At 32.0% G+C, this 16,826-nt stretch overlaps 1 protein-coding gene and 1 pseudogene across 1 annotated transcript; one reads left to right on the forward strand and one right to left on the reverse strand.

Moving 5' to 3' along the window:
* Positions 1-2,901: 2,901 nt before the first annotated feature.
* On the forward strand, positions 2,902-6,030 carry LOC140980708 (transmembrane emp24 domain-containing protein p24delta9-like). The gene is made up of 4 exons (XM_073446724.1): positions 2,902-3,307; positions 4,791-5,000; positions 5,490-5,566; positions 5,638-6,030. Exons 1-4 carry the CDS (start codon positions 3,089-3,091, stop codon positions 5,780-5,782), a joined length of 651 nt encoding a protein of 216 aa, XP_073302825.1. The 5' UTR covers positions 2,902-3,088; the 3' UTR covers positions 5,783-6,030.
* Positions 6,031-6,492: 462 nt separating this feature from the next.
* LOC140980707 (serine/threonine-protein kinase VIK-like) lies at positions 6,493-13,188 on the reverse strand (annotated as a pseudogene).
* Positions 13,189-16,826: the final 3,638 nt, after the last annotated feature.

Consider the following 16,826-nt stretch of genomic DNA (forward strand, 5'->3'; position numbering starts at 1 on the left):
ATATACATGCCTGGAAATTTGTTTTGAAGAAAACAAATCAAAACGACGAATACGAGCGGCGGAACGAAGTTGGATTTCTTTTCCTTGTTTCCTGCTGTAATTTTCACCGTTTCTAAGCTGCTGTTTCTGCTAATTTTCGAAGGTCAGGGTATTGCTATGATAGACAAGGAAGGTGGGTGCTATAAGAGGTGTTAAAGTAGCCATAATATGCATTAAGGTGGGAGGTTACAACTCAAGAAGTGGAATGGTTTGAAATGTTTTATTATTCCTTGCTAGCCGATTCTTTTCCCTCATTTTTGTTGCTTACACACGTTGATTTGCTAGGTAGTAAGTTGAGGATAAATGTGGTGTGCTATAATATTTGAATTACTATTACTTGGTGAATTAAGAGGGTAAATGAATACACCATGAAGTGTAGTTAAGAATGGCTTAAATGGGGTGCTACTAACATTTTTGAATTTGTTTAGGCATGGACCGAAATTCACCCACCATTTTGCACTGTATGACCTTGATTAATTATTGTATTACATTGCATGGTTTAAAATTTTTTTTTAGGTATTTAAATGCTATGTTAAATTTCTTGACTATATTATATCTAGATTAATTTATCCACACTTGTTTACATATTTTAATTTAAGCTTTAATTAAATATTGAACCTAATAGGATTTATTTACTAACTTGACTCCAATTAATTTAATAAATCCTAAAACATTCTTTTTCTTTAAATTAAATTATTCCTTGACTTAGATTAAATTTAGGAATATTTTTCTTATTATTAATCTTATTTCTAATTTCCAAACTCCGGTCCGTTCCGCGTATTTAACTGAAAAGATAAAACTAAACTTTTACATTTAAAATAAATAGTTATGACTTGTCAAATATCAAAATGAATTAGACCCTTCACATATATATATAAAAATCATTTTTAAATTTAAATATTAATAATTATGCATGGCTTATACGTAGTCTGATTTTCGGGTCGTTACAGATTTAGTTTGAGTTACGAAGCTACAAGAATGAACTGCAAATCATTTTTATAAGTCGAAGTTATACAAATCTTTTTTATAAGTCAAATTTAGAATCAGATAAAAAGAAGCTAATAAATCAAGATGAAATTGCTTGTTTTGCATTAAATGAAGAACAAGTTTCATATTGCAGACAATTTGATCTGTCAAGCATCTCTTTCATAAAAACTTAGAATTGAGTAATTCTTGATTTCGTGGAAAGCAAAGAGAAAGAGCTACAATTTTCATGTTTATCATTTTGTCCAAAAATCGAATCAAAAGTTATAATCAAAAGAAGAGAACAACTTGGAACGACTCATATCAAATCAACATCTCATGCTGATCAGAGTAGCTCAATCAGACAGCTCAGCTCAGCTCATATCAGATTAGATCAGTTTCAGAAAATGACCAGAAATACGATTTTGACTGTTGCAATATCAGAATTCATACATGATATTTCCAAATGGTCATATTCTTGTATCTGACGTCTATATCATTATTGGAGGCCATACATATAACACATTGAAGATTTGGAAGAGAATTCACAGCCTACGGGAAGAAATTAGCTAGAATGAGAGCAAATCCAAGTGTGAGCATACATTTGACATATACATACACTGTAAAAATTCTCAACATATACATGAGAGTTGAGCTTCAAAGTTTAGATGTGTGAGTTTTCACACAAAGAAGCGGATCATTAGGTTGCAGCCTACAATCGTGAGTGTACTATGACTTTTAGTTAGACGATGGATAAGTCCTAAGTTAAAGTGAGTTTATACCCAAAGTCTAATACTGAATCATTTATAGGTGGAAGAGTTGACGTATGAGTTGTTAATCTCCGAACATCCATAAAACAAATTTGTGTCTATTTATTTATCGTATTTACTTGCTATTATTACTTTTTTAAAATGCATTATTGAATCATTTTATGTGTTTTTCCAATACCAAAATATTGCATACAAAATGTTTGATAAAATGTTTCAACCAAAATGTTTTTAATCATTCAACTTGCATATCTTCTAAATTTCAAAACGTGTAATTAGTTTTTACGAGAAATTATTTTAGTGTTTTTCGTTTGATTTGAAAACCAAATTCAGTTTAATTTATCGGTGTTTGATATTTTAAAAATTGAGCTATTGAGCTCAATGTTTGTCTATCATTCGATCTTATCGATCTTTATTATTATTTATTATATATGACGATGTCTAATTTGAATAAGACTATTGAAATTAAGATAAATTAAATAGATCATGTATTTTATTATGTATCATTTAATGTCATCACAAAACGAATTTTCACAAAAATAGCTTTGAATTTGTTTGGTCAAATATATTAGAAAGAATAGAAAAAACTAAAACCTATTCAATTTGGGTGATATATATTGGTGTATAATCAATAATATTGATTTTTTTTCCTATGTCAAGTCAAAGCACGTAAAAATAATATTAAAAAAAAACAGACGATCTCAAAAAAAACTTACTCAAAAGAAAAACGTTTTATTATCATATTTTTAGCTTGATTATATATAAGTTCTAATAATTAATAGCCGATAAATTTAGATGAATTGTAATATTACAAAAAAAAATTTTAATCAAGTTTGATGGTCAAAAGGATAAATAATATTAAATTAATAAAATCAAAATTTAAAAAGAATAATAATAATACGAGGGCAAAAACTTGTGTGAGACGGTCTCACGGGTTGTATTTGTGAGACGGATCGCTTATTTGGGTCATCCATGAAAAAGTATTATTTTTTATGCTAAGAGTATTACTTGTTGTTGTGAATATGGGTAGGGTTGACCCGTCTCACAGATTAAGATCCGTGAGACGGTCTCACATGAGATCCACTGTAATACGAGACGATCAAATAAATCAATTATATAAATTTAACCTTCACCTTCAGAAGCTTAGATTCAAGAAACCTAGACAGCCCTACCATCCTGCACGTTTCCAGATCAATCCAATTCCTGTTCCCGCAAAATATAAGTATAATCCAAAATTTCACCTTGAATCACAAAACCCAAAATATAATAGAGCATTAGCTTTCCGAAACCTTGGTTATTTTGATATTTTACTTTCGAATATGTATATTCAAATTCAAACCCAAAAAAGGAGTCTTTTCCTAGTTTTGATTTTGGGTTTCTGCATTTTGGTCGAATCGATACGATTCGATCTGGAGTCGGGTCACACCAAATGTATAGCCGAGGATATCAAGAGCAATTCCATGACTGTTGGAAAGTATCATGTTGTGAATCCCAGTGAGGGCAACCCTTTGCCTGATTCTCACAAAATTACCGTCCGGGTAAGTTTTATTTATCCAAAGTTCTGATCTTTTTTAGTAGTCAATTTTCGTTTTATTGGAATTACGTCGTGGGTTAGATTACTAGATTGATTTACGGGTTTGCTGAAAATGTTTATCTTGCTTGATGAAATTCCCTTATAAGTACTTCCCCGTAATAGTTATTTTCACGTTATTAATTGTTTGGTTTGTTCTACTATTTGCGAGTTGATTTTTTGCACGTCTACTCTTTATTATACTGGAGATTTTCTCACTGTGTGGCTTGAGTTAGTTTAACCAATCCTAAATTTGGCTTGAATTTAATGGATGGATGAGTGGATCCACCTTCACCATTTACCATTCTCCAACTCTCCGTAGTCACTCAATTTATTGAAACAATAAACAAGTTTTAAGCGAGGCTTGTCAGAAGACGATTGCCCACTTTAGTTTGTAGCATGCTGCATGCACTGAATCTGTTTCCTACTCTTACCTCCGTCAAAACAAAACACGGTGTTAATAGCGTCTTGCATTTGCTTGGGTCTTTTGTTGTGTGAGATACCCCTGATAACCAGCATAAACGACTGTTGCTCCAAAACAGTATCTTTTATTGATTAAACAAGTCACCGACTGAATCTAAGTATCTAATGACAATTACATTGTGTGAGGTATCTGAGCAGTTATATGGGGATTATTAGAAAAACAATTACTGAAAAACAATTTGGTAATTTTGTTTTCTATTCAATGGACTTGCTCTATATCTAACTAACCACATAAATCATCAAGTATTTTGTTTTCTCTCTTTAATTGCCATCTAACTTGGTAATTATATCATTTTGTTATTTGCTTTATTAGCTGTACCCCTCATATTCCAGATTTCAATACAACATTTATCTTTTTGATTGCATGGGATTTAATTGAGACTTAAGCTTTCAAAATAAAGTTGATAACTCATAGCTTGAAATCTAAGGATATTGTTTACATGGATTTACAATTAGTTTGTTGTTCATTGGAGTGCAATTGTTACTATACATCTTCACCTTTTTTGGGCTTTATGATTTAACATTTCTTCCATTGCAAGTCATTCCACATTCGCTCTCCCAGATTGCAAGGGTTTTAAGTTCAGAAGATTGTTTATTATTTAGAATGCTATATCTTTTTATGTTTGTGTTATATTTGCTGTAGAGATTAACCAATAATTGTAAAGGAATGAATCCATGTAAATAAATTTAGAAGATGTTCTTTTTGCCTTATGTATTATGTCTTCATATGGCTTTAGTGTTTAGATTAAGAAATAACATTGCATTTGGTGGTGTATTTTTGCTCTCGTGTTTCTTTGTCGCGATTTACTGTCAATGAGATCTTTCAGAATTAATTGGTATATTTGTTATTGTTTTTGCTATTTGGATTAGAAAACAGTTTTTGATTGAATTTTGCTCGAGAATTTCCTTTTCTTTCGGTGACAGATGTGAATTATGAGAATTTTGTCTTTATTTTGTTGAAACTATAGGTAACATCAGCATATGGCAATAGCTATCACTATTCAGACCATGTCCACGAAGGTTATTTTGCATTTCGAGCTACAGAGGCAGGCGAGTACATGGCTTGCTTTTTTGCTGCTGATAACAAACCATCAACTACCATCACCATTGACTTTGATTGGAAATCTGGTATTGCCGCCAAGGATTGGACAAATGTAGCCAAGAAAGGTTCTGTTGAAGTAAGTTGTCATTTTCCATCCACCCTCATGCTTCATGTTTTATGCTTATGTCCTAACAGGTTGTTAGTCAGAACTATATGGCCTTGTCTGGTTTCTATTACTGTGTTCTTGGAAAAAGAAACTTGGGTAAATAATTGTAGAAAAATATTTTGTGGGAATACATGTACGTTCGATATTGTTTTGAGAAAATGGCCTAAATATATAAGATCAATTTATTATAGAATTTTAAAACGATGTGTTTTGTGTTGAGTATGATGTAATAATTGCGTATTATTGGGAAGTAATAAAATGTTAATTAAATGAATAATTATGTTGAGAAACGTGGAAGTGAGGAAAATATGTTGTGGGAATAGAGAATGAAGTGAGATGGAAATGCTGGATTTAAATCTTGGGTGTTATTTTTACTGAACTTCATCAGTTCGATTGTGTTGAAATATTAAACCTTCTCTTGCTTATTTAATATCGCGTTCTTTGTTTTCTCGCCACTAGTCGATGGAATTAGAGTTGAAGAAAATGTTTGATACTGTCCAATCCATCCACGATGAGATGTTTTTCCTACGTGAAAGGTTAGTGCTTTAAATTTCCGATTTTTTATTTACATTTCCACGATATCTCATACATTTGGTCGCGATTGCAGAGAAGAAGAGATGCAGGAACTCAACAGATCTACAAACTCAAAAATGGCTTGGTTGAGCATTCTCTCGCTTTTCGTTTGCTTATCTGTAGCAGGGCTGCAGCTATGGCATTTGAAATCCTTCTTTGAGAAAAAGAAGCTCATTTGATTGCAATTCTGAGTCATTTTATCGTTTTATTGACAGTAGTACGATTTTCCATGAGCTTAGGTTTAACTCTATTCACGTTTTCGATTCAATGCGATCAGAGTTAAAGTAAAGTTTTATTGAGTTGCGAAGTGGTATTATTTAGGAAGCCAACTCTACACATTTTGGTGAGGAAAAATGAATCGAAAGCAATGGAAATGATGTGTATTTTTTTGTTGTTGATGTTTTTATAGTGAATGGCTTTGTATTTCTCTTCTGGATCTCATTGTTTCCAATGCTGCAGATTCATGTTTGGGATGTTATGAAGAAGAGAGGAGAGAAAAAAGTTCATGAAGAGAAATTGAAATTATAGTATTTTGAAAAAAATTATCAAAATGATTTATATTGTTATTAAAGATTTTTTTTTTTAAAAAAAATAGGTCTTCAAGAAAACAATTAATACCTGTCTATGAACTTCTAAACGTCAACAGACAATTAAGTACATGACTTTTAAAATCTCCTGCAGTGGTTTCGCTTCGGCTTTACATGAAAACTACAATAACGGGACAACTGAGAAGAAATATGTTTGATATTTGGAACTGTAGAAATTTAGAAATCTATTGGCATTAATACAGTAAGATTTTGAATTTGAACAACAGGAAACTGATGAGAGTAAGATTTAGCCAGGGGGATTTTATTCACGATCCGTTTTATCCCCAAGTTAAGGGGTGAGACGAGAGGTTGAAAGATACAAACTTCGTCATCTAGATATCTCGCGCTTCTTCGGATCACGTAGCAAAGACCTGCCATTGACCCAGTGATGCTCAGAAGGTAGATTTTTCCTTGATTTTTTCGAGTCTTTTCAGAATTTCCAAGAATGAAGGTCTCTTGTCCATGTCTGCTGCCCAGCATTGCTCGGTTAACCTAATCGATTTTCAGTTCGGCGGAGATTAGAATATGCAAATTCAAGAACAATGTAAAAGGTTAACGGGTCCGCAAAAACTCTGCCAAATTTGTTACAGGAGCTTTCTTTTTCTGTTCAGATGGTCAGTATCTTACATGCTCATCTACAATAGAGTCAACCTTGTGTGTTAAGGACGATGATTGAATCTAATGACGAGAACTATGCAAATACAGAATCATGATTCGGAATAAATAATCAAGATGGATTAAACCGCTTGAGTAAAAAATGAAGCTAAAACTGGGAAATCAAGAAAAACTGAGTACATCGTAACTCCTTAGAAAAGAGCTTAGTGGCAGCAGGCATCTTGATATTAGAGGCCGTGATGCCAAAATTTTACATTTGCGAAATTTATGTATGCATCGAAACTGAACCAGGAAAATACTAAAGCTGATGAAGGAAGATTAGCAAAAGAAAAATATTTATAAAGTAGCCGTAGATTGTGCTGTTGGTGATTTAAGCAAGAAATTTAGCTGTCATGTCCCTGTTTTCACAGACGGTCAAAACAAAAAGAGGGAATCTCGATTTTGTGATTCTCACAATTCCACCAGCTTTTCTTCAAGCACTTTTTTCCAACTATGGAACCTAAGTGACATTACGACGTAGTTATGCAACCAATTAAAGGTGCTCGATGGTTATCCTGGTATATGTTTTCTTTTTTGTAAACCAGCCATGCTTATTTTTATTTCAAATGATAAAAGATTTCACAGGTACTTACTCTCTCAATTCAGGAATGAAACCTTTTGCCCTAAAGATTGGCCTGTCTCCTTCCGCAACACATCTGGCTGCTTCATACGGTTCATAATTTGACATTGGAGGATCACCTTCAAGCATCTGCGACATTCCGCGTTCACTTCACATTATGTTAGCTAAGTCTAATTCGATACGAACAATGAAAAAATTCAAAAATTACCTGATATAATATCATAGCAAATGAGAAAACGTCCACCTTCTTATCATATTTCCAATGATTGAAAACTTCAGGTGCCATGTAACGGTCTTTTGAAATTAAAAAAACTAGTCTTAGCCACTAACCATCTGTGTAAAACCCCCACTTGGGTATAATTGTTCTCAAGTTACTTACAGCTTCCAGTCTCGCCAGTCATTTTGTACACTTCATGAGAATGTTGTACCCTGATGAGCTTGCTTAACCCAAAGTCTCCTACTTTTAAATGGTCTGCACTTGTGTTGACAAGAAGAATGTTCCTGGAAAATTACCATAAGCCAGGAAACCATATGAAAGAAGGATTTGGCACAAAATTCATCACACACAATACACCCGTAGAGAGAAGGGAAGGAGGGGTGAGAGAGAGAGAGATCTCGAAGCATTGACAAAATATTTTTTGCTGAGAAACATGAGGACCGACAGTAGAATTGTTATGGTTCTCATGAAATATATTTAACAATTATAAGAAGCATAAACTAACCTTGGTTTTAGATCACGGTGAATTATAACATTTGGCTCACTATGGAGATGAGCAATCCCTCTGTCCAACAAGACAAACAACTAAGAGTACCACACAACACATTTTATGGTGCTGAATGTAACAAGGTATATTAGAACATCACATTGTTGCTCCTTCTGTAGGCATGCCTGTCTGGTGATTATTGATGATATATTTGCGTGAAATAAGATTAAAGTCCAAAACCCACACACTATGCACAACCTACCCACCCAAATAATAAAACATGAAAATAATAAGAAAGTACGAAACTCAAATGAAATCCCACTAAATTTGAGAATTTATAAATAAAACTCTCTTTCTTATTTAAAAACTTGAAGCATCAGTTTCTTCAACAAAAACAAAAAAAAAACTTGAAGCATCAGTATCAGGACTTATATTGGTGATAGAGTGTAAAAGATTGAGAAGGGTGATCACAGACTGCTGAACCTTGAGGCTAGAGTTATCAACTCTAACGGGAAAAACAACATATTCCATTTTACCTGGCAATGTCTAATGCAAAATTGATTGCAGCAGATGGGCTTAGAGCCCCTTTTTCCTTCAGATGCTGATGAAGATCACCCTACACAAGAATATAATATAGTATGGGAAACCAGAGTTAGAACAATTATCGAACAAAAAAAATAATCCTTTTAAAGAGATTTAAAACACATTCACCCACCCCCCTCAAGAACTCTGTGATTAACATTAAAGGCTTCTTTTCAGTAACTGCCCCTAGAAATTGGACGATATTTGGATGACGAAGCTTCACTAGCAAATTGACCTCATGCCTGAAGTCCTGGCTGAATTGCAAGCAATAGATAAGGTAATTTATTTAAAGTAAGCAGGATAAAGCAGAAAAAACAGCTTTAGCAGATTATGAGGTAGTGATATGGTAATGGAATCTTACGGTTACAAAGGTTCCAAAGCCAAAGAAATACTAAAGTAGCTGTACCTTACATCACAAGCTCTTAAAATTGAGTTCGTGGGAAGTAGCATTCAAATCTCTGATATATAGTAGACAAGATAAAGAAATGGAAAGTTAAACATTGTAAGATTGAAGTTGACAAGCATACATCACCAATCTATCCTCCGAAAGCTTTGGAAGAATGCGTTTGACAGCAACTGGTGTTCCCCGCCAAAAAGCTTTTAGTATCTCACCAAAAGAGCCCTACAAATATTAGCTGCCATCGGCAACAATGTGCTTTGCAAATAAATTTGAGTAACGAGCAACAACAAACAACCACTGATGAATTTAAAAGGTCAAAAACATTATAAAAACCTCGTACTTTCTAGAAACAAAGACGAAAAACACTCAGAACAATATTGCATGCTAGGGCATAATGTACCCACCGCTGCCTCTAGATACCCCTCAAATAAAGAACTAAATAAATAATAAGAAAACACAGTGCAGGAGTGGGTGATTTTCTTCAACACTTGTGGCAATGAAAATCATATAAATTTACATAAGAAATAAATGAACGAACAAAAAGCCTCACATCCAAGTAGGGTTGATGTGAATGTAAACAGGCTGACATAATGCCTCATTAGAACTGTTCTACTTGCTGAAAATTAAAAACCACATCCCAGTATGAAGATTACAAAACCTCAATATTTTATAGTTGAACAAGTTGCAAATGTCAAGCTTTTGAGTTCTTTCAAATGAAGAGAGCCATATCATCTTATTCGCAAGTTTTCCAAAAACTAGAAGAAGAGTGACCAACGCTATTGACTAACGAGGAGGTTATAAATCATATTTTGCAAATGAATTCAGACCTTCCCAATAAGAACTGAGCTCGAAAAGTCCAGCTCATCAGGGTCAATCTCCCAGTCACACTTATTTGGTCGTGGAGGTGGTACAGGCCTTGGTTCAAAATGACTCCCATTCGGACCCTGTAATGTGCACAATGTACGTCTCTAAATGAAAATGAAATCCAAGACAGCACAACGCCAAAGCATTCTAGTACTAGTCCAGTCTCAATCAAAATGCAAATGAGACGTGAGGGGCTTACATCAGATACACCTCCGTAAGACTTCAATAATTCAATCACGCCAAATCTTTTTGCTCCTTCAGCATCAGCTAAAGGCTGTTTGACAAATACAGAAAGAAGATAACGAGGAGATGATGCTAATATAGAACAGCAAATAGATGGATTCTCCATCACAGACTATAGTAAATTCCATAGCAATGATCAAAAACAGATTGCAGAAATTCTAAATTCTCGCGCACGTGATGGCAAGATATAGTTCCATTAGCAAGAACGGAAGTCTCCAAGATGAACTTAACAATTACATCACATAAAATCACAAATTTTTAACCTATATACCAGTTCCATACAACAATACGTTGAATGAGCATTTATCCAATTAATGGCGTACTTTAGTTTCTAAATTAGCAGTTACTATGGAACTAATTAATATCCATTGCAAATATTATCAAAAAAGTAAACACTTGATTAAAATCATCTCAAAAGAACTACAATTAGTGTAGTACCCTTATCGCACATTAGTTAAAAAAAGTTTAAAATGGTATATAATGGAATACAATGTACTCCAATAACAACTTAGATTAATTATTTTCGTAAAGCGATGACGAATACAGAGTAGTTGTTACAGGAGCTGATTGTGCAGTCACACTTGCTTGGGTCTGAGTCCAAGTCGTGACGGAATAGTATCAGATATGATCACCAGCAAGAACATTGGAAAATAATTATTCCGTGTATGATAGTCAACTCTTGAATCTGCGAGTAAAGTGCTACATCCACAGACCCACCTCTTGAACCAGTAGAACAAGTAAGAGCCACCTCTAGATTCTCGGTGTTGGTAGATTGAGAGGTCAGGCAGATACGTACATCGAATTTTGAAGGAGGAGAGATGGCATTACTCTTTATCCCACGTGTTAGAAAAATAAGTTTAAAATAGTATATAAATGAATGATAGTACTAGTAGTGGTGACTACTAATATGTACATATTATCATAAAATCTTCTAGAGGGGTCTTGAATTAATTAACCAATGAGATTATATAAACTAAATTTAATTTAATTTAATTAATATGTCAATACATGTATTAAATGTACATGTGGAGATATTAATGTTTATATACATACACTTTATAGGGAGATATAAAATATGTGCATATATAATATTAATATATCATGCGTTATCAAAAACCACGTGTTAGAAAAATAAGTTTAAAATAGTATATAATGGAATACAATGTAATCTTACATTAATTTGGGTTAACCATTTCTATATAGTGATGACGAATACGTAGTAGTTGCAAATGAGCACATTTAAATGCGATCGTGCGGGCCTAGTGCACGACGATTAGGTTCAACCCCACACTTTAAAAACAAATTTTCTGCTTGAAGCTTCAGAACATTGCACACGAAATAATGAGCGGGACAATGTCTTGTGCAAAACTGGAAAGAAGTTACTTATACGGTGGAAATTTTCATTTTCACTTCATATATCTACATTGTTCAGATACGTCAATAAATTGTAATGTTCAACTTAAGTAAAACTAACAGTCAAAAGTTAAAACTCATAGTTGTGCAGAAAAATTCCAAACACCAAACTTGTGAAGTATTCTCATAAAACATCTGGATCTTAAGGAAAAAAATGTGTGTTAGACACAAGGTTTATAACTATGACTATGTAAATTATAGGTAAAAAACTTATAATATTCTAATTTTCAAATTAAAATTAATATTATAAATGAACTTTTCATCTGGAGATCTGTATGTGTGCCATCATCAAACATGCATGAGTTCTGAAAAAGTTATTCCCAATTATTTGATATGGCGCTAATTCTTTGTCCCTTATGCCTGGGAAATAGAATCTTTCACCCTAGCAGTGAGTACAATTTGAAACCATATTTTGCCAACATTCCGCTATTAAATATTGAAGATAATCTAATGCTACAACTCGTCACACAAATTTGCATGATTGCCTTGCAATTCAAGACCTGGATAAGAACTTTGAGACCCAGATGGATCTTTCTGACACACTAGGCAGCACAAAAATAGCTAATGTCCATTATAATTTGAAGGGCTGTTTATGGACAGGAAATCATGATTGTAGCATGTTAAAGACCAGGAATGCTCCATGTGATTTCGAATATATCTATAAAGTTTATAAACTCCAATTTTAACTTAAATCAATTTATGCTTCAACAGCCTTGTCAGCCATTCATGATTGAAAAAAAACATAAATCTTACTCACACAACCACTATGCTGGCCACTACCAGTTAGCAGAATGAGTTAGTTTTCTTGCCAAGTTGAGCTGGAATGCAATTTAAGAATAAGTGTTCAAAAGTTTGTATTTAATCAAAATCAAACTTTTTTTCGCTGAAACAGTAGCAAAGAAAAAGGAAATCTCAGCAAACTACACCCACATTTCATGGATGAAGAGCTGAATACACACAATCCCAATATAATATTGCACCAAACAAAAAGACTGATTTCTCAAATTCTTGCAGAGAGAACGTGCGCTTTAACTCCGCAGGCATTACAAAACCAACGGAAAAATTAATCACAGTAAAAAAAAACCAACAGATATAATCGTCTCCGCTAACCCATAAAATCAACAGGTAGTTACGCACACATACAAGCGTGTAAATGAGTAAATGTGAAAAAAAAAAAAAAAAATCTCACTGTATTTTTCCATCGATCTTGGGCGTTAACATCAGCGTCGTGCTCTAAAAGACACTTGGCAATATCGATCCAACCATGGGTAGCCGCCACATGGAGCGGAGTTCGATTGTCATAGTCTCTTGCGTGCACGAGAGACAGATCCTCATTCAGAAGCTTTCTCACCGCCACGGCATCGTTTTGGTGCGTGTGCCATAGAATCAGAGACGTCCGACTCACACGAGCCTTCTCCTTCTTCTTCACCCTCTCGGCAACCCCAGCTTCCGGCGGTGGATGTTCATCTCCGGTAGCCGAGTACCCCGAGCTTCCGCCACTGTCGCTCATTGCTTTTTGTAGTTTAATTTTAATATATTTTGTACTTTTACATATCATTTTACATTTAATAGTTTTTGTTTTCAGTCTCACCTTATTAATGCAAAATCGAGAAATGCTTTAGCTACTAGGAGTTTTTTCAAATAGTTTTCGACAAATACATGTAATCAAATATGACATTAATATAAGTTAATTTTTAAATTTAATTTTAAGTTCCAAATATATTTTTTAGGGAAAAAATTTGCGTGAAACGGTCTCACGGGTCGTATTTTGTGATACGGATTTCTTATTTGGATCATCTATGAAAAAATATTAATTTTTATGCTAAGAGTATTACTTTTTATTGTGAATATCGTTAGTGTTGATCCGTCTCACAGATTAAGATTCGTGAGACCGTCTCACAAGAGACTAACTCATTTTTTACATCATTTTCACATTAAAAACATAGTACATTAGATTGAGTTAATACAATAATATAATTACGGAATTACTATATATTTTTTTTATTGCAATTGGGCTTTAATTTCTTGCATTTTTTTAATATTCAAATTTATTTAATCTTTATTTAATTCATATTGATAATAAAAGTTTTATAGAATTTGAGTTTTTTTTACATGAATTAGTGTATATTTATAAAGATTAATTTTGAAAAAACTAAACTAAATAGCATTTCGAATTTTGAAAAATTGAATCTACCGCATTTGGCCAACTAGATTTGGCGAATTTTTTTTTGTTTTTTCAATATTTTTATATTTAATAACAAATAAAATAATAATAATCATAAACTATCATATAAAAATTGATAAAGATAATAATTCATCATTGTTGATAATAATTATCAATAACACATTTTATTTATTATTATTTGTCTTATTATCATATCAGTGTCATGAATTATTTCTTAAAAAAATAAATAATGCTTAATGAAATAGTTTTGCTTCAATTATTTTGAAAAGGTAATCTTATTTATCTAAGTTGAAATATTTTATTGATATCGAGGAAAATTATAAAGATGTGGTAGCTAGTTTAGTATTATTAATTAATTAAACAAAGAAAAACTATATTATATAATTTTTAATAAAAAGATGATCATTTTTTAAAATACTTTATTATTATTTAATGGTCAAGAATAAATTTGAATATTTGGTGTTACGGATTGGGGCAGCACACACAAACATACATGGAGCAGAGTGATTCCCATTTCCCATTATCTCATTTTTCCCCTGGTTTTGTGCTACACCAACAATCTTTTAAAAATTTATGGGCTTTTAATGTTCCAAATTCACTCAATTAATTAATTATACAAACCAAAATGTAAAAATTTTGTTAGTAGAAAATATTAGATATCTAATTTGAATATGTATTTACTTGATTTTGTCCAAAAATAATCTATATATTTCATATAGAGTAATATATTATATATAAACTCATACATAATATGAGTCGAGTGAGTCAATCACCTCAGATCAGATCTAAAAAAATGTTTAAAATATTAGTTACAGAGAATTATATATTTCCTCAAGAATAAAAAATTATATATATATACAACCATGTTATCAAAAGAGAATAAAATATATTACACTCAATGCAAATTTTTCCTTTAAACACAAACATATTTTATTTAATTGAAAAAAATTATGCTAATGATTGAATTTTTTTGAATACAGATTAATTTTTGATAAATTGTCTATAGTTTTGAAATCAGAAATTTGTTATAAAAAGATTGCTTTTTTCCAAGAAAAAAGTATTGAAATTATCAGTAAATAATTATCACTAAATATAACAATGCTTTAATCTCATTTTACATTCATTAATTTAAGTAAAATCTTTATTAAAAAAATAATTAATTCTCCGGGACTGAAACTAGATAAAATTATGTGGACTTTAATTGCTTCCCAAAATTAAAAAGAATCGTTTAATAATGAAATAATAAAGGTTAAAAACTAAACTTGACACTTTTACTTGAAATATGATGTGTGTCATGTCCCATCTAATCAGTAGCGGAGCCAGAAATATGGTTTTGCTCGAGTTATAATTTTAAACTCTGAAATATTTTAATATTTTAATTTGATCTATCCATACTAATATCATATAATTCCAAATTTTACATACATGTGGCTCCGCCACCGCATCTAAGGGATCCACATGAGTATCCTTATCTAACATATATGATGATCAACTCTCGATAAGAGAAGCTCGTGGTTTGAAAGTGTTTGGTATCAACCTGGCTGATAGGATCTTGCAGGATGAATCGAATTGCCTAAAATGGAGAGGGGCTCGATTCTCGATCTCAATAGGTTGAACCCATGAATCACCCAAATGGATGATGCATGGTCATTTCAAGAGAAAGATGGACAATTCTTTTCATCCTAATTTTTTTATGCATGATTTTCGAGTATTTGACTTGAGCGTCAGAGAGAATACGCTGAAGACCACCTCCGACCCTCTTTAACATTTTTTTCATGATTTCAGGTGTACGTATTCAAGTGATTGGTCAGCACCACGGTTTGGTCCTTATTGTCATCAACCAAACTCTTTCCTTATAAAATATACATCATTTTTTGATCAACTCATTGTAATAATTTCTCTTGTGACATCAAAATCCAACCATATAGGTTTCAAAAAGTTTTTTTTTTTTTTTTAAAATGGAACCCAATTTTCAAGTAAATGTAGCACACCACCCTTTTGGTAACCCACCACCACTTAACATGTTGACAAAAGTCGAGGCAAAAAGGAAGGATGGATTAGGGGCAAGAATCAACAGAGCTCGATTCATTTTATCTGATAATTGTTATTAAATTATACTTGAATTGATATTCTAAATTTTCAAATATGACGCATTAGGTTAAAACATAATAATAATTGATATTTATTGGGAATAATAAATTTCAAATTTAACATGATGATTATATTTAGAGAATGTGAAAAAAATAATATGGTAATATGTTTTATTATTTTAAAAAACGAGAATAGTTTTTAAGGTATATAGTTCTTCAAATTAATTTTTAGATTTGGATATAACACCCTATAATTCAAAATTCTATAAAAATAAAACAATCGTCTTGGTGTTTTTTTTAATAATTGCACATAATTCTTATAATTTTTATGTTAAATTGCAATTTGAATAGGGTTTAAAAAGAACCTAAAAAAGCCAAATTTCAAGCAATAAAGCAAGTCAAAAACTATTTAAAAGTTAATAGCAACCGAAAATTTTGTGGCTCTTTGCAGAACTTTGACCGGCTTAACTCACAATGCGTATGAAATAATATAATATAATATAATTAAAATGTCCAATCTTCATGTATCCGTTTGTGACAATCAAACAATCAAAATTTTCAAAACTCAAAACATGAAAAATATATATCTTTGAGTTTTCTATGTTATATCCAAATTTCAAATCATGAGATTTCATATGACCAAAATATGTCATATTTTATTATTTAAAAATCATTAATTATTTAGTAATCTCACATTACTAAATCAACAATTTGTGATATTTACTTCAAGCATACACTGACGTAGATAGTGTGGTGATTGCACTATTTTGTCGTATATACATTATATTATTACGTCGTCAAAAAGAACATTTTTATGCATATGACGTCACATGTTGTATGATTACGTAGCGAGGTTTGAGGCGTCACAATTATGAAATTTCCCCTAAAAAATTATGGTATATTTTTTTTAAAAAAAAGTCA

Source organism: Primulina huaijiensis, chromosome 7 (genome assembly GCF_012295235.1).
Source record: "Primulina huaijiensis isolate GDHJ02 chromosome 7, ASM1229523v2, whole genome shotgun sequence".
Taxonomy (NCBI): domain Eukaryota; kingdom Viridiplantae; phylum Streptophyta; class Magnoliopsida; order Lamiales; family Gesneriaceae; genus Primulina; species Primulina huaijiensis.

Coding starts and splice junctions, on each gene's coding strand:
- LOC140980708 (XM_073446724.1), top strand. CDS start 3,089: ATGTATATTCAAATTCAAACCCAAAAAAGGAGTCTTTTCCTAGTTTTG. Junction 5,001..5,489: donor CCAAGAAAGGTTCTGTTGAA/GTAAGTTGTCAT, acceptor TCTCGCCACTAG/TCGATGGAATTAGAGTTGAA. Junction 5,567..5,637: donor ATGTTTTTCCTACGTGAAAG/GTTAGTGCTTTA, acceptor TCGCGATTGCAG/AGAAGAAGAGATGCAGGAAC.